The 12,619-nt window shown below is 36.2% G+C and overlaps 3 protein-coding genes across 5 annotated transcripts in view; 1 reads left to right on the top strand and 2 right to left on the bottom strand.

Moving 5' to 3' along the window:
* Nucleotides 1–12,619, top strand: part of LOC130663933 (adenylate cyclase type 5) — a 108,028-nt gene that overhangs the window by 58,861 nt on the left and 36,548 nt on the right. For all 3 annotated transcript variants that reach the window (XM_057463512.1, XM_057463514.1, XM_057463513.1), the window contains one exon: nucleotides 864–1,013. In XM_057463512.1, coding sequence (XP_057319495.1) covers nucleotides 864–1,013 — 150 coding nt within the window. The remainder of the gene's footprint in view (nucleotides 1–863; nucleotides 1,014–12,619) is intronic.
* LOC130663934 (uncharacterized protein DDB_G0290685-like) lies at nucleotides 2,984–7,455 on the bottom strand. Its single transcript, XM_057463515.1, has 4 exons — nucleotides 7,303–7,455; nucleotides 4,103–7,228; nucleotides 3,844–4,011; nucleotides 2,984–3,769 (listed from the first exon to the last, which is right to left on the bottom strand). The coding sequence occupies exons 1-4, from the start codon at nucleotides 7,354–7,356 to the stop codon at nucleotides 3,575–3,577; spliced, it is 3,543 nt and encodes a 1,180-aa protein (XP_057319498.1). The 5' UTR covers nucleotides 7,357–7,455; the 3' UTR covers nucleotides 2,984–3,574.
* LOC130663938 (uncharacterized) lies at nucleotides 9,430–10,731 on the bottom strand. The gene is made up of 4 exons (XM_057463520.1): nucleotides 10,572–10,731; nucleotides 10,067–10,285; nucleotides 9,829–9,996; nucleotides 9,430–9,730 (listed from the first exon to the last, which is right to left on the bottom strand). The coding sequence occupies exons 1-4, from the start codon at nucleotides 10,623–10,625 to the stop codon at nucleotides 9,539–9,541; spliced, it is 633 nt and encodes a 210-aa protein (XP_057319503.1). The 5' UTR covers nucleotides 10,626–10,731; the 3' UTR covers nucleotides 9,430–9,538.

The raw sequence follows: 12,619 nt of genomic DNA on the forward strand, positions 1-12,619 counted from the left end.
ATAAACTCGCTATTTACTCCGCATTCGGAGTAATTTTTTAAAAAAACGGAACTCCGAGCGACAAAGTGAATTCAAATTGAAATAAAATCTTTGATCACTTTGAATTCACTACCAATTTTCAACAGTAGTGTATCTAACCTTGGAACTTAATTTACTAGACTGTACTTGTTAGTAAAAATATGAGAATCCCTTCAACGCTTTTACTTGCACTTGGTGGTTTGTATAGAAATAGTTTGTCAGCGTGTCGCACTAAAGCCGGAATTAAATTAAACCCTGTCTTTGTTAGAAAGGCTCAGACGACTATCGCTCGGTGTTGGATGTTTGTGAATTTTCTGGGACATGTAAACAGCTGAAAATAGTTGTTTTAAGAAAGAATAAAGTAAAAACTCGACTCGAAAGTGTGTACAAAGTAGATTTAGACAACGTTTATTTGTTTAAATGTTCTCACGGCAACGCTCGTTTCGAGCAAGAAAAGAGTAAAGGAAAGGTCTTGTCATGCTAAAGCACGAATTCCGTGACCAGAATCACATGCCAACTCAACTCGAGATGACACAAAAATACATAAAGAAAAAAGTAATGTCGGAAAATAGATGAAAGTTAGCGAAACCCCTCGAGCAAACTTTTTGCTAAACTTTTACTTTTATTCAACATTTTACTTTTTTTTTTTTTAAAGCAATTAAGGGCTTTTTTATTTCAGGGAAATTGTTGAGAGCACTTTTATAAAGTCTTTATGCTCTGGGTTTTACTCATTAATAGTTTTAATGAAACGAAAATATTGAGACATTATAATTTTTTTTTTATCAATCGACGTTATATAAATTATGAGCTAGAGAATAAATATATGTTATTGATGTTATTTACAGTTACTCAGTTCCATTGTCGTTGTGGGAGGCACGAACGTCGCTGGAGCATTAACACACCACCCTAGAGAAATAGCGCAGAGACAAGCTTTCTTAGAAACACGGCAGTGTGTCGAAGCGCGACTCACTACTCAAAGAGAAAATCAGCAACAGGTATTTTAATCATATCAACCATTTTAATTTTTTATTTGAAAGTAGCTTGTATTTGAAATCTATTAAAAGATAATAAACGTTATTTTATTTAAATATATTTCGACAGCTGATGAAAAAAATTTCACCACAATCTACATAATTTATAGCTTTGAAAAAAGTTGTGAGATAAATTTAACATTCAAATACCGTAGGCGTAGCATTCTCATATTGAATTTTATTTCCTTCAGCAGTTACTTGTCACGCACGTGATTTAAATTGAATTTTATTGTATCGCATATTATTGGTACTAGAAAAAACGAAAATTCTTTGGAAGAATGATTTCGTTAGAGGACTCGCATTTTTTTTAAGTTTTATTAAATTTTCGGCTCCCGTCAAATCTGAAGTTTGTATTAACCCTTCGTTGGTCGCCCTATAAGCGATTCCCCGCTTGTTTTCTTTATTTTGTAATATAAAACATAAATAATTTTTTTTTGGCTTTCAACAATTCAGCTATTCATTCTTTGATCTATTAAACATACATTAAAAGAGATTCTAAAGTTATAATTATTTATATTAATTATATATTAAATAATAAATGTCGAATGAACGTCGATTCACGGCGATTCCCCGTGAGCGCGACCAAACTAGACAGTGACATTTTATTCTCAATGTTGCCACATATACGGAACCGAAGTATAGAAAGCTAGTATGGCTGTCATAAATTGTCTACAGATTTGGCAACGCTGTAAGCAAATTAACATCACAGCGATTCCCCGCGACGTGACCAACGAAGGTGGGCAGTGAAGCGCGACCAATGACCCTTATAGGAAAAAACAATAGGTCCAAGCTTGGCCGAGGCTTGGCGCAAGACTCATTAACTCTGGGGGAAGCTTGAAATCCAAGCTTGGCCCAAGTCTGTCTAAGCATCGAAATGATAACACCAAGCCAAGCTTTAGTGACAGTATTGTGCCAAGACTGTTGCTAAATAAGCACCTATACTTATTAAAAATAAATTAAAAAAAAAAATAAATAAATATTAGTAGACATGTGCGTGATGGTAACATATGGAAATAAATTTGTATACAGAGAAATCAGGTAAATCGATGAAACTAATTTTTTTTGCATTTGCTGGGTCTCGAACCTGGTCCTTCATGGCGGCTAGGTAAGTGTCTTATCCACTAGGCTGTTATACTATACATAGATCCAGAGGTTTTTAAGTACCATTTGTTATTTAGACTGGTAAACCAGGGCTTGTTATTTGAGTATTGGCTGAATCTTGGCCCAAGACTGGCAAACGAAGGCTTGTCAATTAAATGTCTGTTGAACCTTGTCCCAAGAATGGCAAACTAAGGCTTGTTACATGAGTAGTGGCTGAATCTTGACCCAAGACTGGCGAACCGAGGCTCGTCACTTGAACGTTGGTCGGATCTCGGACCAACCTTTGGAGGCTGAGCCTGGATAGCCCAGTATTGTGCCAAGACTGGCCCCGTTGTCAATATTTTTTTTTTCTACAAGGGAAAGGGTTAATGATTTCTTCGGTAAGAGTTCATTTAAAATTAAGTTTTTTTTTTAAAGTCGCCCTAACTGACAGGGTCATCAGCAACTTATTAACTGTTGGGTATGGAACGTGGGGACAGTGGGACATTTGTGATTTCGGCGTTGGAACAACCTCAGGGCAAATAGACCTCAGGCTTTTATGAAAAATTCATATCTGCACTCACTGAGATTCGAACCCAGCACCCGGCTGATTGAACTTGTCCGAATGATCTAGAGTCATACGCCTTATACCGCTCGGCCAAGAGCCCGGTTAAGTTGTTTTTGTACTAAAGATAATCTTCCATATTTCCAATCCCTATATCTTCGGTATTATTCTTAAGAATATTTTTGACGTAATTATTGAGAATAATTAAAAATTCATCAATAGAATTTATCAACCGCTTGGATGATAATGAGGACGAAGGTAAAAATGAAAACAAAAGTTTGTATATCTACTGGGTAATTTAATTTATTTTCTTATTGATAAAATAAAGACGATTGTTTAATAGAAAATAGAAATTTTGGTTACTTAAAGGTATTACATTATTTTGTATGAATAATTACGAATAATAGGGTAGAAGTGCCATTTCTGACCACTTGAGAGCCAGTTTTGGACACTTGAAAAACGTTTTGTTTAATCAGGATATTTAGGGGGTACCTCATTTTGCCCTCAAATAATGAAATTTTTGCGAGAACTTAGTATTTCCTTAAGTACAACGTTTTGACCCCCCCCCCCCCAACTCTCTCCTAATCAATTTTTAAAATGTGTTTAAAGATACTTTCACAACACCATTACAATCCAAGTTTTTTTTATACTTTTTCATTGATTAAAATAAAGTATCAAAATGTTCAAAAATAGAGCAGTGGCCATAAACGGTACTTCAACCTTATATAATTATCAGTTAACATTACGTAAGTAATAATAAGCGCAGTAAGATAATTAGTTGATGAATTGCTACCACCTATAAAAATGAACAGTTGATGTTTACGTTTGAATGGAAAGATATATATAATTTGACGTTTGATTAAAGAATAAAAATAGCTTGTTATGATTTAAGCATCATGGGCTCTGTTAGACAATTTGGACTAACGGGTATCGTCCAACTAAAAGTTAAATCAAGGGCTCTCATTTTCTCAGGAGTATCGAGAGTTACATCCATCAAATAATTGCCGCATGGTAATGGATTCTTGAACTCGAGAGTGAGAGGATCCAATTCGTATGGAACAGTACGATATGCGTTCTTAAAAAAAAAATTTGATTGGTAGTATTAGTGGGGAAGGAAGAAGAGTATCGAGAGATTAAAATGGTCTGTACCTTTTGAATCGGACATTCGGCACCGGCCATGATAGTAGTAGAAAGAATTGTCTTGATGTTTGCTGCGACAGATCCGGCGGGATATGAAGTATCGCAAACATTGGTCAAGTCGTTTTTAGTAGTAGAATCGTAGATTTCGACGTCATCTACACTGATGTTGGCTTTCATCTGAAAATTTTGGAAGTAATCGTATTAGAATATTGGTTAGATATGAAAACATAAGGCAAATGTATGAAGTGAATTTTTGTTGTAAACTTACAATTAATAACGCGTTTTCGTCAGTCATTGATTGGAGATATTTGATAAATGACTTTTTGTTTGGCACGTCCGATGACTGGACCAAGTCATTTTCGCTCGAAGTTGAAGAAGCTCTTGTAATGTTGACAGTGTAAGATTGATCACCAATTGGATCTGACGTCTCGACCTGAGATCCACTATTGTCTGTACTACTTTCGGAAGTTTCTTTAGCACTGTCTGAATCACTGTTATTGGAATCATCGGCATCATCACCTCCTAAAATACCACCGTCATCATTTTCATTCTTATCATCGTCATCGTCACCGTTTCCATTTTCGTCGGAGTCATCATCACTATTTCCTCCAGATATACCACCGTCGTCATTTTCTTTCTTATCATCGTCATCATCACCGTTTCCATTTTCGTCGTTGTCATCATCACTATTTCCTCCAAATATACCACCGTCATCATTTTCATTCTTATCATCGTCATCGTCACCGTTTCCATTTTCGTCGGAGTCACCATCACTATTTCCTCCAGATATACCACCGTCGTCATTTTCTTTCTTATCATCGTCATCGTCACTACTACCTCCAAATATGCCACCGGCATCACTTTCATTCTTATCATCGTCGTCATCACCGTTTCCATTTTCATCGTTGTCATCATCACTATTTCCTCCAAATATACCACCGTCATCATTTTCATTCTTATTATCGTCATCGTCACCGTTTCCATTTTCGTCGGAGTCACCGTCACTATTTCCTCCAGATATACCGCCGTCGTCATTTTCTTTCTTATCATCGTCATCGTCACTACTACCTCCAAATATGCCACCGTCATCACTTTCATTCTTATCATCGTCGTCATCACCGTTTCCATTTTCATCGTTGTTATCATCACTATTTCCTCCAAATATACCACCGTCATCATTTTCATTCTTATCATCGTCATCGTCACCGTTTCCATTTTCGTCGGAGTCACCATCACTATTTCCTCCAGATATACCGTCGTCGTCATTTTCTTTCTTATCATCGTCATCGTCACTACTTCCTCCAAATATGCCACCGTCATCACTTTCATTCTTATCATCGTCATCGTCACCGTTTCCATTTTCGTCGGAGTCACCATCACTATTTCCTCCAAATATACCACCGTCATCACTTTCATTCTTATCATCGTCGTTACCGCTGTTTCTATTTTCATCGTTGTTATCATCACTATTTCCTCCAAATATACCACCGTCATCATTTTCATTCTTATCATCGTCATCGTCACTGTTTCCATTTTCATCGTTGTCATCATCACTATTTCCTCCGAATATACCACCGTCATCATTTTCATTCTTATCATCGTCATCGTCACCATTTCTTTCAAATATACCACCATCATTTCCATTGTTAATGGAGTCATCTTCAGGCTCTACACCCATTGGCCCATCTTCAGGTCCTCCACCCATTGGTCCATCTTCAGGTCCTCCACCCATTGGCCCATCTTCAGGTCCTCCACCCATTGGTCCATCTTCAGGTCCTCCATCCATCGGACCATCTTCAGGTCCTCCACCCATTGGTCCATCTTCAGGTCCTCCACCCATTGGTCCGTCTTCAGGTCCTCCATCCATCGGACCATCTTCAGGTCCTTCACCCATTGGTCCGTCTTCAGGTCCTCCATCCATCGGACCATCTTCAGGTCCCCCACCCATTGGTCCATCTTCAGGTCCTCCATACATTGGTCCGTCTTCAGGTCCTCCACCCATTGGTCCATCTTCAGGTCCTCCATACATTGGTCCGTCTTCAGGTCCTCCACCCATTGGTCCATCTTCAGGTCCTCCACCCATTGGTCCATCTCCAGGTCCCCCATCCATCGGACCATCTTCAGGTCCTCCACCCATTGGTCCGTCTTCAGGTCCTCCACCCATTGGTCCATCTTCAGATCCTCCATCCATCGGACCATCTTCAGGTCCTCCACCCATTGGTCCATCTTCAGGTCCCCCATCCATCGAACCATCTTCAGGTCCTCCACCCATAGGTCCATCTTCAGGTCCTCCATCCATAGGTCCATCTTCAGGTCCTCCATCCATTGGTCCGTCTTCAGATCCTCCATCCATCGGACCATCTTCAGGTCCTCCACCCATTGGTCCGTCTTCAGGTCCTCCATCCATCGGACCATCTTCAGGTCCTCCACCCATTGGTCCATCTTCAGGTCCTCCACCCATTGGTCCATCAGGTCCTCCATCCATCGGACCATTTCCAGGTCCTCCACCCATCAGATTATCTTCAGGTCCTCCACCCATTGGTCCATCTTCAGATCCTCCATCCATCGGACCATCTTCAGGTCCTCCACCCATTGGTCCGTCTTCAGGTCCTCCATCCATCGGACCATCTTCAGGTCCTCCACCCATTGGTCCATCTTCAGGTCCTCCATCCATCGGACCATCTTCAGGTCCTCCACCCATTGGTCCATCTTCAGGTCCTCCACCCATTGGTCCGTCTTCAGGTCCTCCACCCATAGGTCCATCTTCAGGTCCTCCATCCATTGGTCCATCTTCAGGTCCCCCATCCATCGGACCATCTTCAGGTCCTCCACCCATAGGTCCATCTTCAGGTCCTCCATCCATTGGTCCATCTTCAGGTCCCCCATCCATCGGACCATCTTCAGGTCCTCCACCCATTGGTCCATCAGGTCCTCCATCCATCGGACCATTTTCAGGTCCTCCACCCATCAGATTATCTTCAGGTCCTCCACCCATTGGTCCATCGTCAGATCCTCCATCCATCGGACCATCTTCGGGTTCCCCACCCATTGGTCCATCTTCAGGTCCCCCATCCATCGGACCATCTTCAGGTCCTCCACCCATCAGATTATCTTCAGGTCCCCCATCCATCGGACCATCTTCAGGTCCTCCACCCATTGGTCCGTCTTCAGGTCCTCCATCCATCGGACCATCTTCAGGTCCACCGCCCATCGGATTATCTTGAGGCCCTTCATCCATTGGTCCGTCTTCAGGTCCTCCACCCATTGGTCCATCGTCAGGCCCTTTACCCATTGGTTCATCTTCAGGTCTCGCACCCAGTGGCCCATTTTCCGGATCTGTACCCAATGTCACGTACCCATTGCTATCCGCATATCCTTCATTTACTGGCATCCCCTGTGATTATGTTTTTTATTTACCATTTAAAATTGTCAAATGAAAAAACGATCAAAACAAAGTTTAGTACTTACATCGACATGAAAAATGCCAACTATCGACAACAGTAATATAGTAATACCCTTCATTTCGTCGTATATTAATTAATAATTTATCCTTCTATTCTCTGTTGGTTTTACATCCATGAGTGTAATAATATTATTTTTACTTTCGTTTCTACGTCAAATTTTTGTTCATATCTTTATCATAATAAATTTAAATTGGCCAATTACACTTATCGATAATTAGAATCCTTGAATATTGCTGACGCAGTTGCTGACTTATCGATAATTATTACATAGTACCAAGTTATACATGAAAGAGTTATCGACTAATATATAACATTTTCCGTCAAGTTAAAGGAAACAATATTTTTATATTTTACTGATAATTATATTTTTCTTCGATCATAAATAAAATGAAACAATAATAATTACAACTTATATTATAAGATATATTTCCTCTACGGAATAATTGAATAGAACTTTCAATAAAGTCATCAAGCTTTTATAAATTTATTAAAATCGACAACAGTACTTACATATTTTCAAAAAAGTGCTACATAACCCCATCCAGAATAGAATGATATATTTCATATTCTAATCAATTTTTCGTAGACCACAATAAAATACAAAGCACATTCAGCGCTGTCGTGCTTGAGGTGTGCATAGCTATTGTATTGCACACCTCAAGCGCGAAAGCGCTGAGGGTGCTTTATGATCGATCTATTGTTTTCGACTCATTTACTTACATTAAATTATCTTTACACTGTATTGATTACATTAAAAAGGGTTAAATTTATACTAATATAAAGACAATTTATTAAAAAATAACTCTGACCCAACATTAAGTCGATTCATTATTCCATTAATTAAATATAAATTATTTTAATCTCAGAAACACGAGTTGTGAATTGTCTCGTATGAAACTTAGTAAATGCGATAACTCCCGATAGTCACATTAATCGGCCTAACTTTTTTTTTATTATCTTGGTATTTTGTATCACAAGAACACTATGGAAAATCACTATCTATAGTATACTACACACCAAAGCAGGAAAAAGAGGGAATTCCAACCCACGTGTGTACTCGCTTACTCGAACCAAAAGCGAGGGTGGCAAACACGTGGATTGGGACATCGTACCTTCTTCCGTGTTGTACATACAATTTTCACCAGATCTGTACCTGAAAGTTTTAATTTTTCTTCTGCGCGGAGGACGAATGGCGCAAGGGTTAATTTTTATCATTTGTATTTCCATAACAGAAAAGAACGACTTTTTTCCCTCTAGTCAAGGCAAGAATTCAAACTTTCGGTGCAGGTATGGTGAAAATAAAGTCATCCGAATGTTAAGTGATGCTTATTTCATAAACTACGACATGCTTATAAATGTTCTACATTCGAATTTCACTGACTCGGACAGTTACTCTGCAAAGAAGCAGAAATTTCTTGGAATTTCCGAGTTAATTTCTTCCTTAAAAACTAAACTGACACATACGCTCTTACATCTACATGAATGATGCATAGATAAATATACACAGAGCCATGCAATTGTATAGCATCAGGTGGGAGTCAAGATTAAGGGAAAGTTTCGTGATAATGGAATCCGAGTTGATGGAGTTCGACTATACATGCAAGTTGCGAGCTTTTACGCTGTAAAAAATTTGCGGAGTAAATGAGGGGTGAAATTCACTTGGGGGAGGAAGGGGGGGGGGGAATTTTAACATTCAAACTCTGGATCAGAGTGGAAGCGGATTGAAATAAAATTCACTTTATTCCGAAATCACTCTGCTGATAAAAAACTCTTCACTTCCTATGCGGAGTGATTTTTTTAAAAACGCCAGAACTTCGAGTGACGGAATTAATTCGGATTGAAATAAATCTTTGATTTCTTTTAATTTAAATGAAATAAATGTTAATTTTTGATAATTGAACAAACAACTATTATTGAATTCAAACGAAATAATTAGAAAAGTAAGTGCACGGAAAAAACAAAACAATATTTTTTCTAGTGTGACATAGAAATTTTTTATACATGTTACGATAAACAAAGTGACTTTGTTGGTGTATATGGTAGGGCTAAAGTTGTTATGAACAAGTGTAGCCAGCTAAGTCTAGCTTTAGTCAATATTGGGCTTTAGCCATAACATATAGAACGAATCATTCAATGATTTCACAAAAATTTGAATACTCTCATTTATTTCATGGATTTAAATTTTAATAACACTAATGTACATCATTATAAATCACAAACATTACAGTAATTAATTATTGCTAAAGTGGATTGACTTCGTCTGTACATTCAGTTGAACCTTTTTCAATTGTCCAATCGAAGTAGACCCCGATTATCCACTCTCCTTCAGACGTGTCGAAATCCATATGCAATACGTAATCACCACATGGTATTGGTTTATCGAACGTAAGAAACGTCGACGGTAAACGACGGGGAACAACAAATTTATATCCCTAAAAGTTTATATAAATTATGAATAATCGATTACTTCTGTTGGAGTTTTATCGTCTCTCAATAGAAATTATTTTTAAACTGTTTATTATTTATATACTTTTGGTATTGGACAGCTTTGGCCATCCATGAGAGCTAAATTCATAATTTTCCAAATATTAGCTTCAACAGATTTCTCGGGATATGAATCTTCGCATAAAGTTGTCATTTTTCCATCACCCTTCGTTTCATAAGCCCAATTTTCGTTTATTTTTATGTCGGCTCGATACTATTATTCATAAGTAAATAATTGTAATAAAAAAAAAAATGTATATAATTATAGGAAGAAAAAAGTTTACTATATTAAGTGAGCTATTTGCAGTCATTGTTTGATGGTATTCAGCGGGTTCATCGTCGTTTCGGTCTTCGATGTGAAAAATATCATTAGGAGGGACCAGTAGAAGATGTTTTATTATGTCTACTTTATAAGAATATACGTCAGGTGCATCCGATTCAGTAGTTTCTGGTTCTGGTTCTGGTTCAGAAGTCTCTCTTTTGACACAATTAACTCTTGGAATCTTATATTTTAAATATATATGAAAAAAAAACATTAAATTTAAATACATAAATGTGCAGGAAATTTATTACAGGTGTAAATTAACTTTAATTAATCATAAAAATTGTAAATTTTTATTTAAAACAACAAATTTTAATGATTTTGTTTCTTAATATTTTGGTGTTACTCCAATATTTTATTTCCCCTAAACGGATAAATTTGATTTTGCTATGCAACTTCTATATGAAAGAAATTTAATTGACAAATAAATAAATATTCTTGTATTATATATTTAGAATTGTACTTACTTTTGAATTGCATATCAAAGACAAGGTTATTATAGCAACTGCTAAAATTTTCATTGTTACGTAAAAATTATAAAAATATATTTTTTTAACTTTTGCGATATTCAACAGTTGTTAGACAACTTCTTGAACTTTTAATAATAAATACACTAAGTTAGACAGTAAGTAAATAGTTATTAGTTCTTATCATATTGAGTTAACTCCAATTACATATTTTGATTATTCACTAGCATTTAGAAATAATTATTTTTTGTGGTTAATAAAGATAAGATCACCCGAATCGAAAAATTTCAGCATTATTTACAAATAAATAAACTGGTGGCTAAGAGTTGAAAAAAATTAAAATATTTAAATTTATAAAATGACCTTGAACTCAGACTGAAAGGTCGTCATATTTTACTTTTCAAGACTATCAGGCTGAAACTGAGCTTTAAAATAAAATCAATTAGTCAGGCAATTTAGTTTGACAGAAACGTCAAATTAGGCTCTTCAGCTTAAAAAGAGTTTAAAATTAAGGCTTCTCAGGTTGATGTTAGGTTCCCCGGATGAAAAAATAATTATTTCTTTCTTAGCCGATAAATATCCAGGTAGTGAACAAGGCCGAAATTCACTAGGCCTAGAAATAGCCGAAATTTGACGGACAATGAAGTCTAAAAATGGCCAACGTTAGAGACGAAGATTTATACTGTTATTATTGTTATTATATCCCTCGCGGTTTTGGAAATACCGAAATAATACCGGAATTATACGGTATAAATACTGCATAAATATGGTATTATTCAAGTTATTTTGGCCAGTTTTTTTGCCGCATTACTATCAAAAATTTACGAAAAAAATTCAGAATATTTACGGTAATAAAACAGAAAAAATACGGTATTTTAACAGCATTAAAACCGTAATTATACAGCATATTTTCGGCATTTTTGCAGCACTAAACCGTTCTACCCGGAACAAAAATTATATATAATTATAGAAAATTTTATTTAATTATATATAATTATATATAACATTATAAAGTTATATGTACAATAACTGTCATGAAAAAAAAAAAAAAAAAAAAACCCGCCAACTCGTGGGCTCGATCCCGAGTGCTGATGATTTAAAGCCTGATCTGTTAACCATTATGCCAAATCGCTTATTCGAAAGATGACACTAATTGTATTTATACGTATACAAACAAACTTAAGAAAATTGAAAACCTCAATTTTCCCGGATTCTTATTTTCACTTACATTCTTTTGTTTCAATAAGAAATGTGTGAACTAATAGAATAAAATATAAAATTTTACACTTTGCACATTTTCGATGATTTTAACCGCAGAAGTAAATATAAAATAAAACCAAATTTTTTACAATTTTTCATTATATCAGGATAAATCTGGCAAAATCGCAGGATATCTACGGTATAATTACCAAAAAAAATACAATTGTATTATTATAAAATTATCGCATTATTGCGGTATTTATATAGCATTTTTTCGGTAAAAGTTCGGCATTTTTATAGTTTTTTTACGGCATTTTTATAGTTTTTTTACGGCATTTTTTTGGTAAAAGTTCGGCATTTTTATAGTAATTTTACTATAATAATCTGGTAACTCTACAGTATAAGTACAGCAAAAAAACTGGCCAATATAACCATATTATTACCAAATTATTACGGTAAATTTACGGCATGTGTATAAATGCCGAAAATTTACGGCATTTTTACGGCATTCGCAAAACCGCGAGGGATTTGATTAAATAAAATATAAATGATTATCGCGATTCTTCTGAATTGTAAAACTTTTTAATTTTCATGCAGGTCTTTATGACAATCATTGGCTTACGAATCTTTTGATATTTATACGTACACTGTAAAAAATCGAGAGTGAATCCGGATTTAATTTCAATCCGAATTCACTCCGCCACTTGGAGTGAATTGGGAGTTTTTTTTAGAAGAGTGATTTTGGAGTGACGCAGATTTTATTTCACTCCCAATTCACTCCGGTCCGGAGTTTTAACTTTTAAATGAATTTATATTAATTTATATTTAACTGTTAAACAGTATGTGTG

This window comes from Microplitis mediator, chromosome 2 (genome assembly GCF_029852145.1).
Source record: "Microplitis mediator isolate UGA2020A chromosome 2, iyMicMedi2.1, whole genome shotgun sequence".
In the NCBI taxonomy this organism is placed as follows: Eukaryota; Metazoa; Arthropoda; class Insecta; order Hymenoptera; family Braconidae; genus Microplitis; species Microplitis mediator.